General features: G+C 53.2%; 1 protein-coding gene across 1 annotated transcript in view; it reads left to right on the top strand.

Annotated features, from left to right (window-relative positions):
* The window catches only part of GTSF1 (gametocyte specific factor 1), a 75,085-nt gene extending 50,823 nt beyond the window's left edge, over positions 1-24,262 (top strand). Inside the window, exon 7 of the mRNA XM_073319222.1 lies at positions 24,057-24,262. Within this exon, the coding sequence (XP_073175323.1) occupies positions 24,057-24,262 (206 nt within the window). The remainder of the gene's footprint in view (positions 1-24,056) is intronic.
* The last annotated feature ends 675 nt before the right edge of the window (positions 24,263-24,937 follow it).

Below are 24,937 nucleotides of genomic sequence, written 5' to 3'. Positions count from 1 at the left end.
TTTATGCACCTAAACTGCAGAATCGGGCCCCACTGGCATTCACAAAGGCCCCGATCAGCTGCGGCTGAGCCCGGGAGGTGGCTAAACTCACTCAGCACCCACCTTTCTGCAGTTAGAGTTCCCAAAGTGCCCATGTGCTGCCGCTGGGCACATGCCCTGCAGCCTCACACTCTGCAGGGCCCCTCTGGCACGTGGGGCTCAGAGCTCACCTGCTGGATCGGGCTCCTGCAGAGAAGCCTAACGCCAGGCGAGGGCTCACAGCTGAGAACGCCAAGCAGAGGGAGGCACCTCCCTGCAGCCAGGACTTAGACACCTGGCCCGGGAGAGGGGCAGGACTTAACGCACGCCCCTTGGCTCAGCACCCCACATAAGGGACCTTAGTGAGGCGCTGCCCAGCCTGCTGGCTTTTGGGATTCCCATTCAGAGGCCCGTCATTGCACAGGGAGCCTAGATGCCAAATTCCAGCTTTGTGAATCCCAATGATTTGCTAGGCGCTGTGACGCTGACCATCACCCTCTGGGGATGCAGCCCTGGGGTAGCAAACCCAGCCGTGGCAAGTGCGGAGCCATGGACCTTCAGCAGCAGTGCACAGACCGTGGCCACTTCAGTTAAGCAAGTGACTCCATGGAGCTGCGGCACTAGTAGACTGGTGTCCTCTATGTGGATGAGCCACAAGGAGGAGCTGTGACATGCTGCGCTTCACGTGTGCCACTCGCTGCTCAGAGACTGGCTGCATCGTCTCTTTGGGTTTGAACCGAGGGTGAGATCCACAAAGGGACTCCAGCATTGCAGACCCTGATGCCGAGGCGCCTGGTGCCCAGTGGAACCCTCACCCCATGCTAGGCAGGCAGAGGGAGGAGAGTTAGGTGCCTAAGAAAATGACTCACAGAAGCCAGCTGTCATAAATATAAAGGGAAGGGTAAACACCTTTAAAATCCCTCCTGGCCAGAGGAAAAACCCTTTCATCTGTAAAGGGTTAAGAAGCTAGGATAACCTCGCTGGCACCTGACCAAAATGACCAATGAGGAGACAAGATACTTTCAAAAGCTGGGAGGAGGGAGAAAAACAAAGGGTCTGTGTCTGTCTGCGTGATGCTTTTGCCGGGGACAGAACAGGAATGGAGTCTGAGAACTGACTAAGTAATCTAGCTAGATATGCGTTAGATTATGATTTCTTTAAATGGCTGAGAAATTAAGTTGTGCTGAATAGAATGAATATTCCTGTCTGTGCCCTGGTCTACACTAGGACTTTAGGTCAAATTTAGCAGCGTTAAATCGATGTAAACCTGCACCCGTCCACACGATGAAGCCCTTTATTTCGACTTAAAGGGCTCTTAAAATCGATTTCCTTACTCCACCCCTGACAAGTGGATTAGCGCTTAAATTGGCCTTGCCAGGTCGAATTTGGGGTACTGTGGACACAATTCAACAGTATTGGCCTCCGGGAGCTATCCCAGAGTGCTCCATTGTGACCGCTCTGGACAGCACTCTCAACTCAGATGCACTGGCCAGGTAGACAGGAAAAGAACCGCGAACTTTTGAATCTCATTTCCTGTTTGGCCAGAGTGGCAATCTGCAGGTGCATGCAGAGCTCATCAGCACAGGTGACCATGATGGAGTCCCAGAATCGCAAAAGAGCTCCAGCATGGACTGAACGGGAGGTACGGGATCTGATCGCTGTATGGGGAGAGGAATCCATGCTATCAGAACTCCGTTCCAGTTTTCGAAATGCCAAAACCTTTGTCAAAATCTCCCAGGGCATGAAGGACCAAGGCCATAACAGGGACCCGAAGCAGTGCCGCGTGAAACTTAAGGAGCTGAGGCAAGCCTACCAGAAAACCAGAGAGGCGAACGGCCGCTCCGGGTCAGAGCCCCAAACATGCCGCTTCTATGATGAGCTGCATGCCATTTTAGGGGGTTCAGCCACCACTACCCCAGCCGTGTTGTTTGACTCCTTCAATGGAGATGGAGGCAACACGGAAGCAGGTTTTGGGGACGAAGAAGATGATGATGAGGAGGAGGAGGTTGTAGATAGCTCACAGCAAGCAAGCGGAGAAACCGGTTTTCCCGACAGCCAGGAACTGTTTCTCATCCTGGACCTGGAGTCAGTACCCCCCAAACCCACCCAAGGCTGCCTCCTGGACCCGGCAGGCAGAGAAGGGATCTCCGGTGAGTGTACCTTTTAAAATACTATACATGGTTTAAAAGCAAGCATGTGAAAGGATTAATTTGCCCTGGCATTCGCGGCTCTCCTGGATGTACTCCCAAAGCCTTTGCAAAAGGTTTCTGGGGAGGGCAGCCTTATTGCGTCCTCCATGGTAGGACACTTTACCACTCCAGGCCAGTAACACGTACTCGGGAATCATTGTAGAACAAAGCATTGCAGTGTATGTTTGCTGGCGTTCAAACAACATCCGTTCTTTATCTCTCTGTGTTATCCTCAGGAAAGTGAGATATCATTCATGGTCACCTGGTTGAAATAGGGTGCTTTTCTTCAGGGGACACTCAGAGGAGCCCGTTCCTGCTGGGCTGTTTGCCTATGGCTGAACAGAAATGTTCCCCTGCTGTTAGCCATGGGGAGGGGGGAGGGTTGATGGGGTAGCCACACGGTGGGGGGAGGCAAAATGCGACCTTGTAACGAAAGCACATGTGCTATGTATGTAATGTTAACAGCAAGGTTTACCCTGAAAGAGTGTAGCCACTGTTTTATAAAATGTGTCTTTTTAAATACCGCTGTCCCTTTTTTTTTCTCCACCAGCTGCATGTGTTTCAATGATCACAGGATCTTCTCCTTCCCAGAGGCTAGTGAAGATTAGAAAGAAAAAAAACCGCACTCGTGATGAAATGTTCTCTGAGCTCATGCTGTCCTCCCACACTAACAGAGCACAGACGAATGCATGGAGGCAAATAATGTCAGAGTGCAGGAAAGCACAAAATGACCGGGAGGAGAGGTGGTGGGCTGAAGAGAGTAAGTGGCGGGCGGAAGACAGGGCTGAAGCTCAAATGTGGCAGCAGCGTGATGAGAGGAGGCAGGATTCAATGCTGAGGCTGCTGGAGGATCAAACCAGTCTGCTCCAGTGTATGGTTGAGCTGCAGCAAAGGCAGTTGGAGCACAGACTGCCGCTACAGCCCCTGTGTAACCAACCGCCCTCCTCCCCAAGTTCCATAGCCTCCTCACCCAGACGCCCAAGAACGCAGTGGGGGGGCCTCCGACCAACCAGCCACTCCACCACAGAGGATTGCCCAAAAAACAGAAGGCTGGCATTCAATAAATGTTAAAGTTGTAAACTTTTAAAGTGCTGTGTGGCATTTTCCTTCCCTCCTCCACCACCTCTCCTGGGCTACCTTGGTAGTCATCCCCCTATTTGTGTGATGAATGAATAAAGAATGCATGAATGTGAAGCAACAATGACTTTATTGCCTCTGGAAGCGGTGATCGAAGGGAGGAGGAGAGGGTGGTTAGCTTACAGGGAAGTAGAGTGAACCAAGGGGCGGGGGGTTTCATCAAGGAGAAACAAACAGAACTTTCACACTGTAGCCTGGCCAGTCATGAAACTGGTTTTCAAAGCTTCTCTGATGCGTACCGCGCCCTCCTGTGCTCTTCTAACCACCCTGGTGTCTGGCTGCGTGTAACCAGCAGCCAGGCGATTTGCCTCAACCTCCCACCCCGCCATAAACGTCTCCCCCTTACTCTCACAGATATTGTGGAGCGCACAGCAAGCAGTAATAACAGTGGGAATATTGGTTTTGCTGAGGTCTAAGCGAGTCAGTAAACTGCGTCAGCGCGCCTTTAAACGTCCAAATGCACATTCTACCACCATTCTGCACTTGCTCAGCCTGTAGTTGAACAGCTCCTGACTACTGTCCAGGCTGCCTGTGTACGGCTTCATGAGCCATGGCATTAAGGGGTAGGCTGGGTCCCCAAGGATAACTATAGGCATTTCAACATCCCCAACAGTTATTTTCTGGTCTGGGAATAAAGTCCCTTCCTGCAGCTTTTGAAACAGACCAGAGTTCCTGAAGATGTGAGCGTCATGTCCTTTCCCGGCCATCCCATGTTGATGTTGGTGAAATGTCCCTTGTGATCCACCAGAGCTTGCAGCACTATTGAAAAGTACCCCTCGCCGGCTTGGTGCTCCGGTGCCAAGATAGGGATATGGGTTCCGTCTATGGCCCCACCACAGTTAGGGAATCCCATTGCAGCAAAGCCATCCACTATGACCTGCACATTTCCCAGGGTCACTACCCTTGATATCAGCAGATCTTTGATTGCGTGGGCTACTTGCATCACAGCAGCCCCCACAGTAGATTTGCCCACTCCAAATTGATTCCCAACTCACCGGTAGCTGTCTGGTGTTGCAAGCTTCCACAGGGCTATCGCCACTCGCTTCTCAACTGTGAGGGCTGCTCTCATCTTGGTATTCATGCGCTTCAGGGCAGGGGAAAGCAAGTCACAAAGTTCCATGAAAGTGCCCTTACGCATGTGAAAGTTTCGCAGCCACTGGGAATCGTCCCAGACCTGCAACACTATGCAGTCCCACCAATCTGTGCTTGTTTCCCGAGCCCAGAATCGGCGTTCCACAGCATGAACCTGCCCCATTAGCACCATGATGCATGCATTGGCAGGGCCCATGCTTTCAGAGAAATCTGTGTCCATGTCCTGATCATTCACGTGACCGCGCTGACGTCGCCTCCTCACCCAGTATCGCTCTGCCAGATTCTGGTGCTGCATATACTGCTGGATAATGCGTGTGGTGTTTAATGTGCTCCTAATTGCCAAAGTGAGCTGAGCGGCCTCCATGCTTGCCTTGGTATGGCGTCCACACAGAAAAAAGGCGCGGAACGATTGTCTGCCGTTGCTCTGACGGAGGCAGGGGCGACTGACGACACGGCTTACAGGGTTGGCTTCAGGGAGCTAAAATCAACAAAGGGGGTGGCTTTACATCAAGGAGTATTTCAGGCAGGACTTCACGGAGGGTTCCAATAAGAAATGGTGCACCTAAGTTATTGTTCTTAGTGGAACAAGGAGGTTAGTCTGGCCTCTGATTGATACATGGCTAGATTTACCTCGCTGCACCTTCTCTGTGAGTGACTGCAGTGTGACCTAGAGGAATGAGTCCCCTAGACGGGGGAGGGGGGGAAGCAAATGAGTACAAAACAAATCTGGTCTATTTCTTGTTTTGATACACTCCATCTATCTTTTACATCTTTGGCTGGCAGCAGACAGTGCAGAAGGACTGCATGCCATCCACATCTCAGGGTTGCTCGGCAGAAGATGGTACAATACGACTGCTAGCCATCCTCATCTCTTGCCAGCCCGGCAGAAGATGATGCAATAGGACTCCTAGCAATCCATATCACCTGCCTGCTCACCATAAGATGGTTCAATAGGATTGACTGCAGGACTAAAGAGAATGACTTGATCAAGTCACTCCAAATTTAGTCCCTGCGCCCATGTCTGCCCAGGCGCCCTGATCGACCTCACACAGGCGACCAGGAGCACCTCGGACATGACGATGACAGCTACCAGTCCTATTGCACTGTCTGCTGCCACGAGGCAATGGGTTGCTGCTACTGTGTAGCAATGCAGTACTGCGTCTGCCAGCACCCAGGAGACATACGGTGACAGTGAGCTGAGCGGGCTCCATGCTTGCCGTGGTATGGCGTCTGCACAGGTAACTCAGGAAAAAAGGCGCGAAACAATTGTCTGCCCTTGCTTTCACGGAGGGAGGGAGGGAACGGGGGCCTGACGATATGTACCCAGAACCACCCGCGACAATGTTTTAGCCCCATCAGGCATTGGGATCTCAACCCAGAATTCCAATGGCAGCGGAGACTGCGGGAACTGTGGGATAGCTACCCACAGTGCAATGCTCCGGAAGTCGACTCTAGCCTCGGTACTGTGGAAGCACTCCGCCGAGTTAATGCACTTAATGCACTTAGAGCATTTTCTGTGGGGACACACACACTCGAATATATAAAACTGATTTCTAAAAAACCGACTTCTATAAATTCGACCTAATTTCGTAGTGTAGACATACCCTGTGTGTCTTTTTGTAACTTAAGGTTTTGCCTAGAGGGATTCTCTATGTTTTGAATCTAATTACCCTGTAAGGTATCTACCATCCTGATTTTACAGAGGTGATTCTTTTTACTGTTTCTTCTATTAAAATGTTTCTTTTCAAGAATTGAATGCTTTTTTCATTGTTCTAAGATCCAAGGATTTGGGTCTGTGGTCACCTATGCAAATTGGTGAGGATTTTTACCAAACCTTCCCCAGGAAGTGGGGTGCAAGGGCCAGGAGGATTTTGGGGGGAAATACGTTTCCAAACAACGTTTTCCCAATAAACCAGATAAACGTTTGGTGGTGGCAGTGGAAGTCCAAGGGCAAAGGGTAAAATAGTTTGTACTTTGGGAAAGTTTTAACCTAAGCTGGTAAAAGTAAGCTTAGGAGGTTTTCATGCAGGTCCCCACATCTATACTCTAGATTTCAGAGTGGGGAAGGAACCTTGACACCAGCCCATGGAGCCAGCCAGTAGGAAGCGCCCAGGACAGGCGTGTGGCCTAAGCCCCATCCCTCAAGGGGAGGGAGACGCTGCAGGATGTACAGCTCTGAACACCTATCTCAGAAACACCAGAGGGAGGGACAGACCCCCTGTTTTCAAATCCCTGCTCTGCTGCCTGGGGCAAGGGACTTGAACCGGGGCCTCCCATTAGGTAAGCAGGTGATTGCTCCCCGCTATTTGCGGGGAACTTTCCTGGCTTACGCATAGTCTGAGTCTGCGCTCCCACTCCCTTTACCCAGAAGCTGCCTGACCTTGAGGGCTCCCCTTCCACTCTCCTGTGGCAGAGACCTTGTAACCTTGACAAGGCTGGGCCAGGGGTTCCTGGGGGGCTCCACCCCCAACCTTGTGGTGGTCACTTAGGGCAGGGGCTAGGGTGTCCCCACTCCGGGGTGCTCTCTCTGCTCTGGATGCTTCCCTGACCCACTGATCATCACATACAGTTCAAAACAAATACAGTTTATTAAACAATCAATTTAAAAGATAAGGAAAAATCGGGAAAGGTGAAAGGAAAACACGTTGTCACGGAGTGTGGGGGAGTCCAGGCCCCGCACCCCTCTTCCTGGGATTCACCATGACTCTCAGCCAGCCAGTAAAGCAGAAGGTTTATTGGACAATAGGAACACAGTCTAAAACAGAGCTTGTGGGTACAACCAGGACCCCTCAGTCAAGTCCTTCTGGGGGGGGCAGGGAGCTTAGACCCCAGCCCTGGGGTTCTCTGCGTTCCAGCACCAAACTGAAACCAAAACCCCCCAGCAGGCTCTCTCCTGCAGCCTCTGTCCAGTTTCCCAGGCAGGTTACAGGCTCAGGTGACAGGCTCTCAGGTATCCCATCCCCAGTGAAACTCCCCTGCCACATTCCCAGGTCAACACTCCCCCCTCCCTGCTGCATCACACACGTCAACCCGCTCTGTGGCATGGGGACACCACAACCAGCGTCTCTGGGATGTCCGGGCAGTTCACAGTCCGTCCCTCACACGTCTCAGGCCTCCTACCCAGGCCCTGGCTGTGCTGCAGGGACAATTGCTCTGGCGGTGGCCACACGCTCTCAGGCTCTAGGTGGCTGGACCCTTCTTCCCAGCGTCACACCCCCTCTCCCCCCCATCAGGGTTACAATCCCCCTCCAAGTCTTGCCTGCAAGGCCCCCTGGCTGGAGGCATCTCCCCGCAGTGGGCCCGCTGCCCAGGGTCCCCCTCGCTCTCCCCAGCTGCTCACCACACCCAGCCCCGGACTGCTCCAGCCCCAGCTGCTGCTCTGCCTCCAGCACCCTGGGCTGCTTCTCTGGCCCCTCTGGCTCTGGTTGCTGCAGCTCTGCTCCCAGGACAGGTCTGCTCTGCAGGCTGCTTCTGTGACTCTGCTCCCAGCACTGATCTGCTCCCTGGGCCACTTCTCTGGTTCTCTCTGGCCAACGCAGCCCCTGCTTCCCAGCTCAGCTCGGCCCCCAACTCTCTCCTTAGCTCTGCCCGCTCTGGCCCAGGCAATTCCAGCTCACAGGGAGGACAGGACCCCCCTGGCCTCCTGACTCCCTCATTAGCCTGCCTGCCCTGTCAATCAGGCTGACCTAGAGCATTGGGCTCTCCCCATTGTCCCTGGAGACTGTCAGTCTCAGGGTCCTGATTTCCCATTGACCCTTCCCCTTTCTTTGGGACTGGGAGCTAGCAACCAACCCCCCCACCACTGAGTTTTAGTAAGGGGACAACAGTCCCCTCCCACATACCCACCGCCCATCTCCTGGCCACTGTGCAGTGTTGCTTTCGCTCTCTGGTTTATTTTGCCCAAAAGGTCCAAAGGTCTCAGTTTGTCCCAGCGCAGAACAGGAACGTTTCTGAAATCTCGATAGTGTTTGTGGGACTGGAACATCATTTCCCAACGTGCTCTCCTGGGAGGATTTTCTCAGGGATGGCAAGATATATGGGCTCGTGGTGCCCGGGCTCCAGCAAATTCAGGGCTCGGGGGCCTGGATCCACCAATGTTCAGGGCTGGATCTCTCCCCCAGCCCCGCCTGCCACCCCCACACGCCTTCCCTGAGCATCCCTGCCTGCCCTGCTGGTTACAAAGGCTGAGGCAGCTGCTGTGCCTGTGGAGGGAGAAGGGAGGAGTTGCCTGACGGGGAGAGGGGGGGAATTCATTTATAAAAAACTTTGTTAGGGTGGAGTTGAGGTCATTGCTGCAGACAGAGGTCTTCAGCTGCAACCATCCCCACTCACAACCTGAGACTGAGGACCCCCAGACTCAGACACCAGACAAACAGAAAATGCTAGTTAGAGTCACACACAACACGACCACAAAACCTTAACTCTGCCCTCTCGAGGATAGCCATAGGAACTGGGAACATCTCCCCTCACCCTCCCTAATAAAAAAGCCATGTACACAGAGTACATGCCCACTGCAACTCTAGATCGGGGCTCTGACCCATATGGCCCAGTGGGACCTCCAGCAGGGTCTGTGTAATACCACTGGCATGGGGATTAATTGTTCCTGACTGGCATAGATCCCACCGCACACACCAAGATATATCTCCTTGTTCCCAGCTGCCCAGCCCCAATTTGCCAGGCTAGCAAGGCGTTAGAGGACCCCCACAATTAATTTCCTGAAGTTTAGGCAAATGGAGATATTTTTCAGATATTCAGGCACTGAACGATGCAGATGGGCACCTTGTGGGATTTTCAAAAGCACCTATTTTCTGGATCTTTAGGTGCCTAACTACCCTTAAAGATCTGTCCATGCTCCCCAGCCCTAAAACAGCAACCCAGCCAGGTGCTGGCATCCCTGGGGGGGCAGAGGTGAGGCGGTGCAGTGGCGTTGTGTTGGGACCAGAGGGCAGGGGGCGCTGCTGTGCAGCAGCTGCCTGAACTCCACGCAGTGAAGTGACTGTAAGGGGACAGGCTCCTGATTGATCAGAAAATCAAAGCCTGATGCCCTGCCAATTACTAGGCCTACTGTCACCCTCTCCCCATCTCCCCCTCTCTTCCACTGGACAGAAGATGTGGCAGAGCTGCATGCTGTTACCCAGGATGCTCAGCGTGGCGTGCAGGGCCAGGCCAAAGAGGAGGAGTGCAGACCGAGCTAAGCTGCTGTGTCTGAGCCTGGCCAGCTGGAGCTATTCGAAGGGGCTTCCTCCTCCTCTGCCCCTCCCGGACTTTTAGCTTTATGGCCCCAGCCCAAGGTGCAGATGTGCATGTGGAAGCCTCCAATGAAAAGTTTCTCGGCTCCCTCTGCTCAGCACGCAGGCCGAGCTCAGGAATTTCACTCGGAGCCGTTTGGCTCCTCTCCTCCCGTCCCGTGACTCCCCAGAACAGAGCAGCGCGGCAGCGTGCTTTCCCAGCCGGGTGCTTGGGGCCAGCCCACAGCACCATCCGTACCGTCAGCTGCTGCCTTCCCTTCCCAGAAGGGCACACAGAGCTCCAGGACTTATGGCTCCCAGCTGGGCTCCAGGTGCGGCAGCTTTTGCCCATATTTTGCTTCCTTAAAGGGAGACAATCAATTAACGCTCACTCTCTCTTTTTACGGCCAGCTTCTTGCTGGCGAAAAATGCCGGCTCCGCAGCACACCAATAGCTGCAGGGCCTTCCTCCAGCCCCCCTGCCCCCATTTACAACACCGCAGCACCTGCAGGCCCTGAGCAGAATCGTGACCTCCTGGTGCCAGGTGCTGCACAGACAGAGTGAGAGAGAGTCCCTGCCCCAAAGTGCTACGGTCTGACTAAACAAGACAGCCACACAGAGGATGATTATCCCCATTTTACAGATGAGGGGCTGAAGCATCAAATGCCTTTGCCAGAATCGCGCAGGGACTCTGGCAGACCCAGGCAAAGTTCCAGCCTTGTCCCTTAGCCCCAAGCCTGGCCTTCCTCTCTAACCCCTCTAAAGTGCAGGGGGCTCAGCCACCCCAAGCCCTTGGGGACAGGAATATCACATGTCCAGGGGAATCCCTAGGAGTTTGGTGCCATAGGGAACACAATGTATCGGACCCAACCAAATTCACGGTCCATTTGGTCAATTTCACCGTCATAGGATTTTTTAAGTCATAAATTTCATTATTTCAGCTATTTGAATCTGAAATTTCCCATTGGTGTAATGGTAGGGGTCCTGACCCACAAAGGAGTTGGCGGGGTGGGGGTCGCCAGGTTGTTGTAGGGAGGGATGCCGTACTGCTACCCTTACTTCTGCGCTGCTGGTGGGGGGTGGCACGGCCTTCAGAGCTGGGCGGCTGGAGAGCAGCAGCTGCTGGCCGGCCGCCCAGCTCTGAAGGCAGCGACACTGCCAGCAGCAGCGCAGAAGTAAAGATGGCCTGGTACAGTATCGCCACCCTTCCTTCTGCACTGCTGCTGGCGGTGGGGGGCACTGCCTTCAGAGCTGGGTGCCCGGCCAACAGCTGCCACACTCCAACCGTCCAGCTCTGGAGGCACTGCAGAAGTGAGGGTGGCAATATTTCAACCCCCATAAAATAACCTTGTGACCCCCCTGCAACTGCCTTTTGGGTCAGGACCCCCAATTTGAGAAATGCTGGTCTACCCTGTGAAATCTGTATCGTTTAGGAAACTTTAGGGTAAAAGCACAAAAAAGACCAACTTTGACGGTCCGTGATGCATTTTTCATGGACCTGAATTTGGTACGGCTCTAAAAATGTGGCATTTGCATTTGCCATATAAACTCCAGCCAACACAGACACTTGTGCCCAGTGCACCTTTTGTACCATCTGTTTTCAGAGCATAAACTTTCCTGCCCCCCAGAAATACCTAATCCGTCTGTGTCTTCCTGCTCAGTGAAGCTTTGCTGGTTTACACCACCTGGGAATCTGGCCCTTACAGACTGCGCAATGCTTCTCAGGAGAGAAAACAGGAAATTCCCAGACAAAAAACTCTGTTAAATGGAAGTGAAGATTGTGACAGCAAATAATTGAACCTTCATGTTCAGTGACTTTTAGAAAACATTATAAAAGCTGACCACTGACTGATCAAGGTCATTCATAGAAATAGCCTATTGCCTTCGAAGTGCCTTTATTTGACCTGCAATGTAAACACGTCCAATCTCACTTCACATGTTTCCAGAACAGCCTGCCCCAGACAACCTACATTTCCCGCATCCACGTCACTAATTACATCCTCCTGCCGGATGTTTCTGCTTCTACCTGCCACTCTTTCCCAGGGCTTGGCTTTGTGCTGTGCAAATTGCAGACACTTGCTCTGCTGCAGGGTTCCATGAGAAAACCCTGCAGGGAGGATTTTTCTTTTCCTGAGTCAGTAAGAAAGGGGCTGCGGATGCGTTTGGGGCTCTGGTTCACCCTCTGCTCCCCCCTTTGGGGTCACTTGTCCCTGCTCCCTCAAACCGAGGCCTTCATGCCTCACAGCCAGACTTGTATTATCCAATAGGCCAGTTCCCAGTGTTTCTGTGCTTTGACTTTCCCCACTTGTGTCAGGCACAGTTTAGGCAGCTCGTCCTTGAGAATGCTAGATTTGCCTCAGCAGCCACCCCTCGCTCCGCTCCCCCTACTTTGCTCCCCTTCCCAGAATCCCTCCCCAAGCTGGACTGAAACAAACAAAACCGGGTCTTTAGGAAATGCCACATGGAGGAAAGCAGGTTTGCTGCCTCCCAGCTCCCATGTCTTTGTGGGTCTGCCCCTCTGCCTTCGGGGGTGCAGTATGGCTGAGTGTGCTAGTTGGCATGTTTGTGAACATGTCTTTGTGTGTGATTATCTGCCTCTTTGTGTGTGCACCTCTGCGTGTGTGTACCTGTATTGCTGGGTGTCTGTGTGTAGCTGTCTGGGACGGGTCTGTGTTTGCGTGTCCATGACGTCTCCCCCTGCTGCAGCACTCACTCTCTATTCCCTGTTTGTCCCTATTAAAGGGGGGGAGTGGGGTGTGGGAGGGGGATGCCCAGAGTCCTGCAGTGCAGACTTGCAGCTCCTCCCAGAGACAGCGAGAAGCCGAACACAGACACACCTTTGCTTTCTGTGTAAGCAGGGTTTGAATGAACTTTCCCCTGACAGCGAGCTGGGAGCGGGAGAGACTTCAGGAGCAAACTGTATTTGCATGAACACACCTACTCTGCGTAGGTGTCCAGCAGACAGGAGCTGTGTTGCACAAAAGTGATCAACTTTGGCTAGAGTTGGGTTACAAATCACTTTAGTACTGAATGCAGAGATAGTGAAATGCTGTTACCAATGTTGTTGTCTTTATTGTATGAATAAAGGGGAACAGAACTGTGCTTAACCCAGGGGTTCTCAAACTGGGGTTTGGGACCCCTCAGCAGGTCGCAAGGTTATTACTTGGGGGGTCATGAGCTGTCAGCCTCCACCCCAAACCCCTCTTTGCATCCAGCATTTATAATGGTGTTAAATATATAAAAAAGTGTTTTTAATTTATAAGGCGGGTCGCACTCAGGGATTTGCTATCTGAAAGGGGTCACCAGTACAAAAGTTTGAGAACTACTGGCTTAACTTGTCCCAAATGAAGGGTTCACCCTCAGCTGAAAGAACCTCATTAAGCCAGGGGCTCAAATGCCAGAGCCCTGTGAAAGAAGGGTAGGGACAGCTGTTTGAGGTAGGAGGTGTGGACTCTTCCCTAAAGGTCTCTGGTCTGGTTTAATCTCTTTCTCCCCGTTGTTCAAAGATAGAGCTAAATAGGCTTCATTAGGAGTCTTTTGTTGCTTCAAGTCCTCCATAAGAACACTTGTGAGGCCGCAGTGTTTCTGCCCAGCCTGATTAGTTTTAAAAATCGCTAAGAGACAGATGTGCGGAAGTCATAGCAGAGAGGCAGGTGGCAGCAGAAGGTAACTGATGGGAAGTTGGCAAAAGTAGCAAGCAGTTGGGAGCAGCTGGTGGGGAGGCCAGCGGCAAGGAGCAGTGGCTGGCAGGGTGGCCAGCCAGTGCAAGTGCTCAGATGGCAGAGCAAACAAGGTGCCTTCTTCCCCGGGTGGAAGGTGAACTCACACAGGTGCACCTCTGAACCCTGGGTCCTCACTGACCAAGGACAACCACTATGAGGGGGGGGGGAGTAGAGGGGGGCACAGAAAAGGAACTTTTGGTTGTACAACTTAAGAACATGAGGCAGAAGACTCTGCCCCACTCCGGGGTGGGTGTCCTGCTCATAGTTTTACGATTATGAATCCTGAATTATGATTGTGGCATTTTCCCTAATTAATGTTGGGTGACTTCCCTCCTTTGTTTAAAAGTTTCTTTTCTACACTCACACTCTGTGCATGTGAGCATGGAAGTATTGCTTCACAGAGGCGCCCAGGGGCCGTGTGTAATTTTCCCAGGTTCCTGGGTGGGGGCTCGAGCCGGTTCTGTGTTGTATTGTTGAAAAGGAACCACTAGATATTGAACCCGGCCCTGGTTGCTGCCAGCTCCACCTGGCAGAAGGGTTACATCTGTAACTTGTCTAGACGCTGAGCGGAAGCAGGAAGATATTTCCTCCTGGGTTCACAAAAAGGGATTTCTCTGTGAGTCTGGAATAGTGTTTCAGGCAAAAGGAGGGGCCACGAGGAACAGGGGCTGCCCCTAATGGGGGGTGCAGGAGTCAGGGGCTGTAACCAGCGGGGAGTGCAGGAGTCAGGGGCTGTCCTCAATGTGGGGTGCAGGGGCCAGGGTCTGTCCCCAGTGGAAGGGGCCAGAGGCATGAGGCTGTCCTCAATGGGGGATGGAGGGGCTGGGGGTGTCCCCACTGGAGTGTGCAGGAGACAGAGGTGATCGAGGAGTTGCAGACTATCCCCATTCGGCTGGGGGGGGGGGGCAGGAAGGGGGTCAGTGCAGTGGCTGTGGTCTGCCTCCATTGGGAGGGATGGAAAACTACAGTCCTGGCAAACTCACAACGATTAACAATGTCATGGCACCGTTCCCAGAAGCCAGGGTGTTAACTCAGAGCCCTGGCCTGATGCCCACACTGCTTGTCATGTTCCTCCGCCTTCAAATTCCCATTGCAGTGCCAGCTGGATACAGGATTCCTCTTGCCTCTCTATCCTGCCCTGCTGTGCAGCACTGCTGGGCTGCTCCCTAGCACTGGCTGTATTTCAGCCGCAGGTAAGAGGTTCATGTGAGCATTCTACACAGAGCTCTGGAAGCCCTTGAAAGACAGTGGAGAGATGATGCACTTGTTTGTCTGTGACTCCAAACCTGGGAAAGGCTGGCTCTGTGGTCTGTGATTTCTAGTGCTATTCATTTTCTGTATCACGGTCATGCCCCGCAGCCCCACTCATGGACCAGGCCCCCATTGTGCTGTGTGCTGCACATTTATTAGTGTGATGGGATCCCTGGGGTACAACCTGGAACTGGGATACCCCTTAACTCTCCAGCCTGGGCTGTCTCTCACAATGCTTTGCTAGTGACAAGCAGCAAACCCCTCCAGGTGCTGTTACCACTCAGCACAACAGCAGATGGAGCCCCACACCCAGCTAGATTGCATGAATTCTTCCTGAGTCACTCACAAATCACACGAACCAGAAAATGTCCCAAGCCATGCACCCCTGGAATATATTGTCTTGCCCTGGTCGGAAGCCTGAACACTGTAAGTTTATCTCCTAATCTGCCCCTACCTCGATGTGGAAAAGACACACACTAGCCTTTGTAAACTGAGCTGAGATTTCCCAAGCACTTCAAGCAAAACACACTATTTTAGGTAAAATATAAAACAGATTTATTAATGACAGACAGCTAGATTTTAAGTGATTATAAGTGGTAGGTACAAAAGGTCAGAGATAATTATCAAAGACAATAAAAGGTAAGTGCGTGGTCTAAATCTTAAACCTTATTACACTAGGCAGTATTTGGATCAAGCAGTTTTTCTCACCCCACTGGATGTTGCAAGTAGGTTATAGTTCTTAATACACAGGTTTCCCCTTTAAGCCTTGGACCAGTCTCCTCAGTTCAAGTCTTTGTCTTCCTAGTGTTCTTGTTGCTTCCAGCATAGGTGAGGGAGGAGAAAGGTAAAAACATGATGCCACTGTCCCCTATTTTATATTCTCAGTCTGTGTGCCTGGAAGACACTAGCCCAGAGGCGTCCTGATGAGCTTTGCTGAGTCACAGAGTTGAGCAATCCCCCTTGTGTGGTACTTACAGCATTGTAAATCCCTTGTTTACAACTCCCCTGCTGATTACTGGTCACTTAAAACCTGCCTGGGAGTGGATCACCTCTTTTCTTGTCACTGGAGAACTAACAGTGGACAACTCCCAAATTTACCACATATTTCAGTAACAACCATACAGCAAAATCTCACAACTTCACACACACTAATGATCAACACATTTTGACAGAACAATGGGTTTCAGCAGATCTTGACCTTTCATATAAAATCTTACCTTGTATGCTTTGTATGAAATTTCTCATAATCATATGACAGGAGTGAATAAGGGGGTTCCAGGGTGCAGCTTTGAAGGACAGAGTGCCACAATTAGGTGTATTATGATATTTTAGAGAACTATCCACAATGAATCCAAGATCTCTTTTTTGAATAGTAGCTGCTAAATTAGAGCCCATTATTTTATATGTATAGTTGGGATTATGTTTTCCAATGTGCATTACTTTCCATGTATCAACTCTGGATTTAATCTGCCATTTTGTTGCCCAGTCACCCAGTTTTGTGGGATCCCTTCGCAACTCTTCGCGGTCAGCTTTGGAGATAATTATCTTGAGTAATTTTGTATCATCTGCAAACTTTGCCAACTCACTGTTTATCCCGTTTTCCAGTCATTTTGAATACATTGAACAGCTCCAGTCCCAGTAAAGATCCTAGAGGGACCCTGCTATTTACCTCTCCACTGTAAAAAGAAAAGGAGCTGTAGCTCACGAAAGCTTATGCTCAAATAAATTTGTTAGTCTCTAAGGTGCCACAAGTCCTCCTGTTCTTTTTGCGAATACAGACTGACACGGCTGCTACTCTCCACTGTGAAAACTGACCGTTTATTTCTACCCTTTGTATCATATTTTTTAACCAGTTACTGATCCATGAGAGGACCTTCCCTCTTATCTCATAACTGCTTACTTAAGAGCCTTTGGTGTGGTTATTATTTTTTATGCCTTTTGCTAGTTGCTCTTCAAACTCTTTTTTGGCCTCCCTAATTATACTTTTACACTTGGCTTGCCAGAGTTTATATGCCTTTCTTTTCGCCTCAGTAGGATTTGATTTCCAAATTTTAAAGGACATATTTTTGTCTCTCACCACCTCTTTTACTGTATTGTTTAGCCATAGTGACATATTTTGGTTCCTTTTACTGTTTTATTATTATTATTTTATTTGGGGTATACATATAGTTTGAGCCTCTATTATGGCGTTTTTTTAAAGTTCCCATGCAGCTTGTGGGCATTTCACTGTTCCTTTTAATTTCCATTTAACTCCTCTGTTTTGTGTAGTTCCCCTTTATGTCATGAAATGCTCCTGGGGTGGGTTTCTTTAGTATTTTCCGCCCTACAAGGATGTTATATTTAATTACATTATGGCCTCCATTGCAAAGCAGTTCAGCTATATTCACCTCTTGGCCCAGATCCTGTGCACCACTTAGGACTAAATCAAGAATCACCTCTTCCCTTGTGGGTTCCAGGCCTAGCTGCTCCAGGAAGCCGTCACTAATGGTATCTAATGGGTTTCAGAGTGGCAGCCGTGTTAGTCTGTAGCCGCAAAAAGAAAAGAAGGACCTGTGGCACCTTAGAGACTAACAAATTTATTTGAGCATGAGCTTTCAATTTTTGCGTCTGATGAAGTGAGCTGTAGCTCGCGAAAGCTTACGCTCAAATAAATTTGACTCTAAGGTGCCACAAGTCCTCCTTTTCTTTTTAATGGTATCTAGAAATTTTATCTCCACATCCAGTCCTGAGATGGCATGTTCTAGTCAATAGGGGGGTAGTTGAAATCCCCCATTATTATTGGGTTTTCTGTTTTGTAGCCTCTCTAATCTTCTTGAGCATTTCACAGCCACTGTCACCATCCGGAGTGGTCGGTAGTATATTCCTACAGCTATATTGTTATTATTCAAGCATGGAGTTTCTATCCATTTCTCTCTGTACGTTACTGGTGTATTACAGTAATGCCCTGGAGCCCCAATCCTGGACTAGGACCCCATTGTGCTGGGTGCGGTACATTATTAGCTGTAATATGGTAGCGCCCAGCCGCTCCAGCCAGGGACCAAGGCCCCGCTGTGCCAGGCACTGCACAAACACATTGTCTGATAACCTGCCAGCATTCACAGCGCACCCGGCACGCTCTGGGTATTCGCGCCACACAACAGATTGTACATGGTTAAAGCAGAGACCAATCCCAGAGGGAAACAAAACGGGATCTGACTATCCCATCCTGAGGGTGCGGCCGCTCGCTGAGCTTTGTCCCTCTCTGCTCTCCATATCCGGCACCCATCTCCCACCAGCCTGCTAGTGGCATGTTCGGCTCCTCCCAGCTGGTGGGGTAAATGGGCTACAACTCTGTGAGAAACAGTTTAGTGGCGATCTTCTGCTCTGCACCAAGTCATGTGCAGACCGCAAAGGCATTCGTCTGGTTTTCAATTGCACTGTCAAAGGAGCAGAGCTGCCAGTCTGTTCCTGAAGGGCATGCATAACCCTGGGGCTGGACAAGAGAGCACGGGCTGGGCCCTGGTCCGCACTGCCAACCTGCATCGGTGTCACCACCTCACTCAGGGGTGGGGACAAACCCGTTATAGCGACCCTAACTCCCGGGGAGACAGCGCTGTGCCACAGGAGGGCCTGTCCCGCTGCCATAGCTGCCACCTCTCGGGGCAATGGGTCCACTGCGCCAACAGGGGGAGCCCTCGCCCCGGGGTAGGCAGCGTCCTCACAAAGTGCTGGAGCAGCAGCGCTGTAAGTGTCCCCGAGTCGGAACTTCTGGGGCGGGGGGGAGGTTGAAGCTACACACGCCCGCAGACACACACAGCCCAGACCTGTGACACACACACACACGCCCGCAGACACACACAGCCCAGACCTGTGACACACACACACACACACACACGCACGCACACAGCCCAGACCTGCCACGCGTGTGCATGCACACACACACACACACACAGAGTCAGACCTGCTAGACACACAAATACACACAGCCCAGACCTGCGACACACACACACACACACACACACACAGCCAGACCTGTGACACACACACACACACGCACACAGAGCCAGACCTGCTAGACACACAAATACACACAGCCCAGACCTGCAACACACACACACACACACACACACACAGAGCCAGACCTGCTAGACACACAAATACACACAGAGCCAGACCTGTGACACACACACAAACACACACACACACAGCCAGACCTGTGACACACACACACACACACACGCACACAGAGCCAGACCTGCTAGACACACAAATACACACAGCCCAGACCTGCAACACACACACACACACACACACACACACAGAGCCAGACCTGCTAGACACACAAATACACACAGAGCCAGACCTGTGACACACACACAAACACACACACACACAGCCAGACCTGTGACACACACACACACACACACACACACAGCCAGACCTGTGACACACACACACACACACACACACAGAGCCAGACCTGCTACACACACACACACACACAGCCCAGACCTGTGACACACACACACACACACACAGAGCCAGACCTGCGACACACACACGCACACAGAGCCAGACCTGCTAGACACACAAATACACACAGAGCCAGACCTGCTACACACACACACACAAACACACACACACACAAATACACACAGAGCCAGACCTGCTACACACACAAATACACACAGCCCAGACCTGCGACACACACACACACAAACACACACACACAAACAGCCAGACCTGTGACACACACACACACACAGCCAGACCTGCTACACACACACACACAGCCCAGACCTGTGACACACACACACACACACACACAGCCAGACCTGTGACACACACACACACACACACATAGAGCCAGAACTGCAACACACACACACACACACGCACACACAGAGCCAGACCTGCTAGACACACAAATACACACAGCCCAGACCTGTGACACACACACACACAAACACACACACACACACAGCCAGACCTGCAACACACACACACACATAGAGCCAGACCTGCTACACACGCACACACACACACACACAGCTGACCTGCTACACACACACAGAGCCCAGACCTGCTACACACACACAAAGCCCAGAGCTGTTGCATAGACACAGCCCAGACCTGTCTCTCTCTCTCTCACTCACACACACACACACACAACCTGGTCCTCTTACACATCCCCACACACCTTGGCCTGGTTACACACACAGCCCAGACACTGGGAGCGGCAAGAGACTCACAGTATAAACACATTTTTTTCAGATTGGGGAAAAAATCAACAGAAACCAAAGTCTCCTTGAGAACGAGCAGGGCGTGCATGTGGGTGGGCGCATCTCCTGTGTAAGGCAGTGGGTGTGTTGTATGTTTGTGCACCTGTTCTGTATCATGCTGTCTCTCAGCATGTGTGTGTGTGTGTGCGATGCATGCACTTCCTCTGTAACACTGCATCCACTTGGCTTCACAAAATGGCAGAGCACATGGAAAACACATTCCCAGTAGTTGCGTAGCTGCAGACGCACTAATTACACCCAACCCCAAAGCCTCTCACAAGCAGACAGGTGGGGAAGGTGGCCTGGTGGGCAGGGCACAGGAATGGGACTCCAGAGAGCTGGGCTCAGCATCTGGCTCTGCCACAGGCTTCCTGTGCGGCCTTGGGTGAGTCCCTTCATCCACCCTGAGCCTCAGTTCTTCCGTAGCCGGGAAAGTGCTTCCCTTCCCCCCACCCACCCCCCATGGAGCCGATGGGGCTGGTGGGGACAGGGGCGAGATAAAAACGATCATTTTCATCACAATTTTGCATGGGGGAAAAAGCCCTTTTCCTGCCCAGCTCGACTCATTAGAGAATCTTGCTGCAACAGGGGCCTCTACTGAACCAGCTTCCACTGTGACCGAGCACGCAGCTGGCAGCTACTTCTGAGGAGCCCAGCCCCTGGAAGCTGTCTCCTCCCCAGATGTTCTGTTATGTGATCTCGCTTCCCCTCGCCTAGAGCCCAGCAGCCCACGGGCCTGGGCCCATGGTGGGAAAAGAAGATTCCTGATTTTCTCCAGGCCGGGTGTGACTCACAGCTGGAGTCTGTGAATGAGAACTGTCCCCTGAGCTGGGCGAGCACCCAGGAGGGCATGGGGGAGGGCCAGCTGAAGCCCCCTGTTTTCCCACGTGTAGCCCTGAGCACCTTTGCCAGTGGGGAAAAGGAGGAGGTGATCTGCATCTCCCCAAGGCCTCTTCCTGCCCTGCGACACGGAGAGGACCATGAGGAAGGGGTGAGGACACCTCTCTCCAGGGGGCTCTGCTGCCTTCCTGCCTCTGCTCCTGTCCCGCCAGTCGCAGCTGTTTCCAGTGTTGCCCTTCCCCTCCTCAAATCCACAGGCAGGTCAGCCCCGCCATGGGTCCCTCGGATCTGGAGACCAGGTGAGCGCAGTGCCGCCCACCCTGACTGCCAAACTCGGGAGGCAGGGCCCAAGCAACCCTGGGACTAGTTTAAAGGTCTCAGACCAGAATCCCCTCGGGGTCTGGCTTCTGAGCCTTTCAGTCCTGCTGGGGTCAGCTCTTCAGTCCTCATCCCCTGCCTGGTCACACACATGGGAAGGGGCTTGGGCGGAGTGTGGGGCCAGGGATTTGGGGGTGATGTGGGGTTAGTTTGGGGGGGAGTATGCGGGGAGAAGCGTTGGAGTGACGTCTGGAGGGTTTGGGGCAGCATGTGAGGAGGGGTTGGGGGAACATGTGGGGAGGGTTTGGGGGCACATGGGGTAGGTTTGGGGGCACCACGTGGGAGGGATTTGGGGGAGCATGGGGGCACGTGGGGAGGGTGTGGGGGCACCATGTGGGGAGGGATTTGTGGGAGCATGTGGGAAGGATTGGGGGGCCTGTGCAGAGGCTGTGGGGGCACTGTTCAGGGAGATATTGGGGGAACACCCTTCCTCTGCCCCTGCTCCCCACACTATGGCTCCCTGGAGCTCCTGTGGAATGCACTGAACTGGCCATGACCCCCACCCCCAATTCCCACTGCCCCAGCCTGAAGTCATCTTGGTTACCAGTGTGTTTGTTTACCCTCCTCTCTTAGGGCGGATGCAAGGCCTCCCCTTCCCTGCCCGGTCCCCCCTGCCCGGAGCTGGGAGCAGGGTGGTGGAGCGAAGGCTCGTGGTGCGAGTCATGGGGGGGCCAGGGGAGTGGCTGTGAGGGGGATTCCCAATTAGCCCCAGAGCCAGGGGCTCCTGCCTTCGTTCCTGCCTGGCCACATAGAGCAGCAGAGTGCAGGCCCTGGGTCCCTTCCCAGCCCCCCACCATGGCACTGACCCCTGGGGCAAGTCACCAGCAGCAGGGTCGCTGTGGGACACAGGATTGAATCAGAGTGGATGAAACCCAGCGACCCACCCTTATGTTTGGGATTCAGCACAGGACCCTGAGCCACCCTTGGAAGCTGGGTGCTGGAAACCACCCTCCTGTTTGTGCAGTAGTGCCTAGAGGCCATGGCCCATCCGTCTGTCTGTCTGTCCGTCTAGCACGGGCTGTGATTGCAGCTAGCTCAGGTACCAGGGCAGTGATTGGTACCAAGTGACGGCTCAGCAGACTGGCCCTGCTGCCGCAGCACCGAGCTAGCTCCGCGTCTCCACTCGAGCTGCAATGACACCCCGGGAAGCAGGTGGGGTGTGTAAAGGCTAGCTGGGTCATGGGAGCTCCCAACCTGCAAATCCAGGCTCCAGCCAGCTCCTGAGACTGCCAATTGAATGGCTCGCACTGATTTGGGTGGGTTACCTGGGACCCCGAGCTCACTGAACCAGCTGGACCAGAAGGGAACCCCCGCCCCATTCCCTCCCCCACTACATACAAGAGCTCTGTGGCCCTGTGGGACAGGGCAGAGGGAGCAGCCGGGGCTGTGGTCTGACAGATGCACTAGGCAGGAACCCATGTGCATGGTCAAAATCTCTTGCCAGGCATTTTTATTGCTGTGGGGCTGATCCCTGGGTCTGCCCATGCCGGGAAGTGACGGCTCCAATCCTGCACTGTGGCTTCACCATTCCCAAGGAGCGGATCACTAGCTACGTCCCCCTAACCCAAATACGGTATGTGCATGTGTATGTACTGGGGGGAGAGATCAAGCGGCAGCTTATCCACTGCTCTGCCTTTATGCCTCCCACACGGTGGGAAGGGGCCATCCTGCCAAGCCCTAATCCAGGCCTGGGCTCAGGCGCAGCCTGCTTGGGGAGGCTGCACAGCCTGAGCTTACTCCTCTGCAGCTTTAGGCACATCATGGCACCTCTGTGCCTCAGTTTCCCCCTCTCTTTAATGGGACCATCAATCCTGCGGGGGGACAAGGAGGCTATGCAATGGCTACAGTCACCTCTCAGATGCAGATGCTGCCCTGTGGCAAGGGGCTTCTGTCCCAGCCACGTGGGGCCTGCTTTGCTCTATTGGATGTGCACGTGCAAATCAGCAGTGAGTGTGCACAGCCATGTGGAAAACTGGGCCGACTAATGTAATGTGGAGAGAGGCAGCTGGCTGTGATGCTTGGGGGTGCCTCTAGCTCTGTGGGGCAAGAGATCCCAGATCTGGGTCACCCAGCGTCCCCGGGGGCTGCGAATGCAAACGGCGAGCCATTAAATGCGCTTCACTCCTTAACTAGCCCAGTGGGAGTGCAGATTAATTGGGTAATGGATGTTAGCAGATGGAGCCCAGACCACAAACCTCCAGCCTATATATAGCCCCTTGTTAGTGGCTGTATGGAGTGAGCAAAGAAATCAGCCACTCACTGAGCCTGCTCGGCAAGTGCGGGCCGGGGGGGAGTCTGCCCAGGCGCGGGGGTTGGGGCAGTGGGTGCTGGGCCAACAGGCAGGAGGAGGAGGAGGAGGAAGGGTGGGAGTGCAGCATGGGAGCCAGGGTTACAACGTGCTCAGCCAGGTGAGGAGTCGCTTGCTCAGACCATCTGCTCCATCCAACAAGCTTAGCAAACTGCACTGCCCTCTACGGGTAAGAGAGGGACTGTGTGTGTGTGTGTGTGTGTGTGTGTGTGTGAAGGGTGCACACTGCCCCCCACAGGCGAGACAAGACAGCCTGTGTGGATGTGCCCCATGTCAGGCCTTGGAATCTCAGCCATGTAGTTCCCATCCCGAGTGGAACATCCCAGATTTGGGAGGGGTCAGACACAGGCCTCCCTTCTCTGGAAGTGGCTCTGGGCCAGGGCTCGGGTGTCCCTGCCCACGTGTCTGGCTCTGCGGTTTCAATTCATGCCCATTTTAGTATCAGTCAGGAGCTACTGAGCCCTTTGGTGAGTGCAGCTGTCAGGCCCGACTCAAAACCCCCAACCCCCACTGCCTAGCTAACTGGGGCTTTCCTTGGGCAAAGCCGCAGAGGCCGTGGGGGTGACCCTGGGGCCGCACCCATGGACGGCGAGAACACGCGTGGGCTGTGGCTGATGCCCGTGTGCTTACAGGGAGCATTGCGGGTCCCTGCAACGGGGCAGCTGTGCCCTGGCGGGACCTCGCGTGTAGCCCGGCCTGTAACCGATCCCAGCCGCACTCTGCTCCCACTCTGCCCCAGCCCAGGATGATCTGCCTGCATGTCACCCAGAACCGCCAGGGTGAATCCGAGCCGGCAGCAGATAATTCGAGTGTCAGGGGCCCTGTGACAACGCTCTGAGGGGCCCTGATTTCCCTCCCAAGCGCACCACGATGCCGGGCGCAAGGTCAGCGACTGCGGTGAGTCAAGCTGGCGCAACGGTCCTTGGAGCGGACAATGGGCATTGGATGATGGTGCAAAGGGTATTCCTGCCCGCAGCGACCCCTCTTGCCTCCATTTCCCCTATAGCTTTGCTGGGATGAACTCCCTCCACCTGCCGAGTGAGCAGCACAGTCCCTGTTACGCAGCTGGGGAAGGCCCTGGAGGTCCAGCAGCCTCTCCTGCTGCTCTGTCTCCAACACAAGGGAGCCAAGGGGAGGTGAGAGGCCCCTCCACAGTGTGACTGTGTGTGTGTGTGTGTGTATTTGCACACACAGTAGTGTGTGTGTGTGTGTGTGTGTGTGTGTGTGTGTCTTGCGTGGGATGTCGCCCTCTAGTGGCTGGGTCAGTAGGGATACAAACGGGCCATTCCAATCCCTAGTGCTGGGTGCTGGGGCTGTCCCCCCTCCCCCCGTCCCCAAGGAGAGCCCTGCCTTCCCTTTTTGGGCAGTGAGGTGCGAGTCACTGTGCTGCCTGGCAAGGGGCCAGCTCTCTCTAACGGCTCCAGGCGCCACAGGTCCTTTTTGGGACGCAGCCCCTGGAAACGGTTCTCCCTGTTCTCTGGGAGACAAAAGCAGGGCTCCAAGCCAGCACCCC

Source organism: Lepidochelys kempii, chromosome 20 (assembly GCF_965140285.1).
Source record: "Lepidochelys kempii isolate rLepKem1 chromosome 20, rLepKem1.hap1, whole genome shotgun sequence".
Lineage (NCBI taxonomy): Eukaryota > Metazoa > Chordata > Testudines > Cheloniidae > Lepidochelys > Lepidochelys kempii.
The sequence above is the reverse complement of the archived record's forward strand: the minus strand, read 5'-3'. Positions and strand labels throughout refer to the sequence as shown.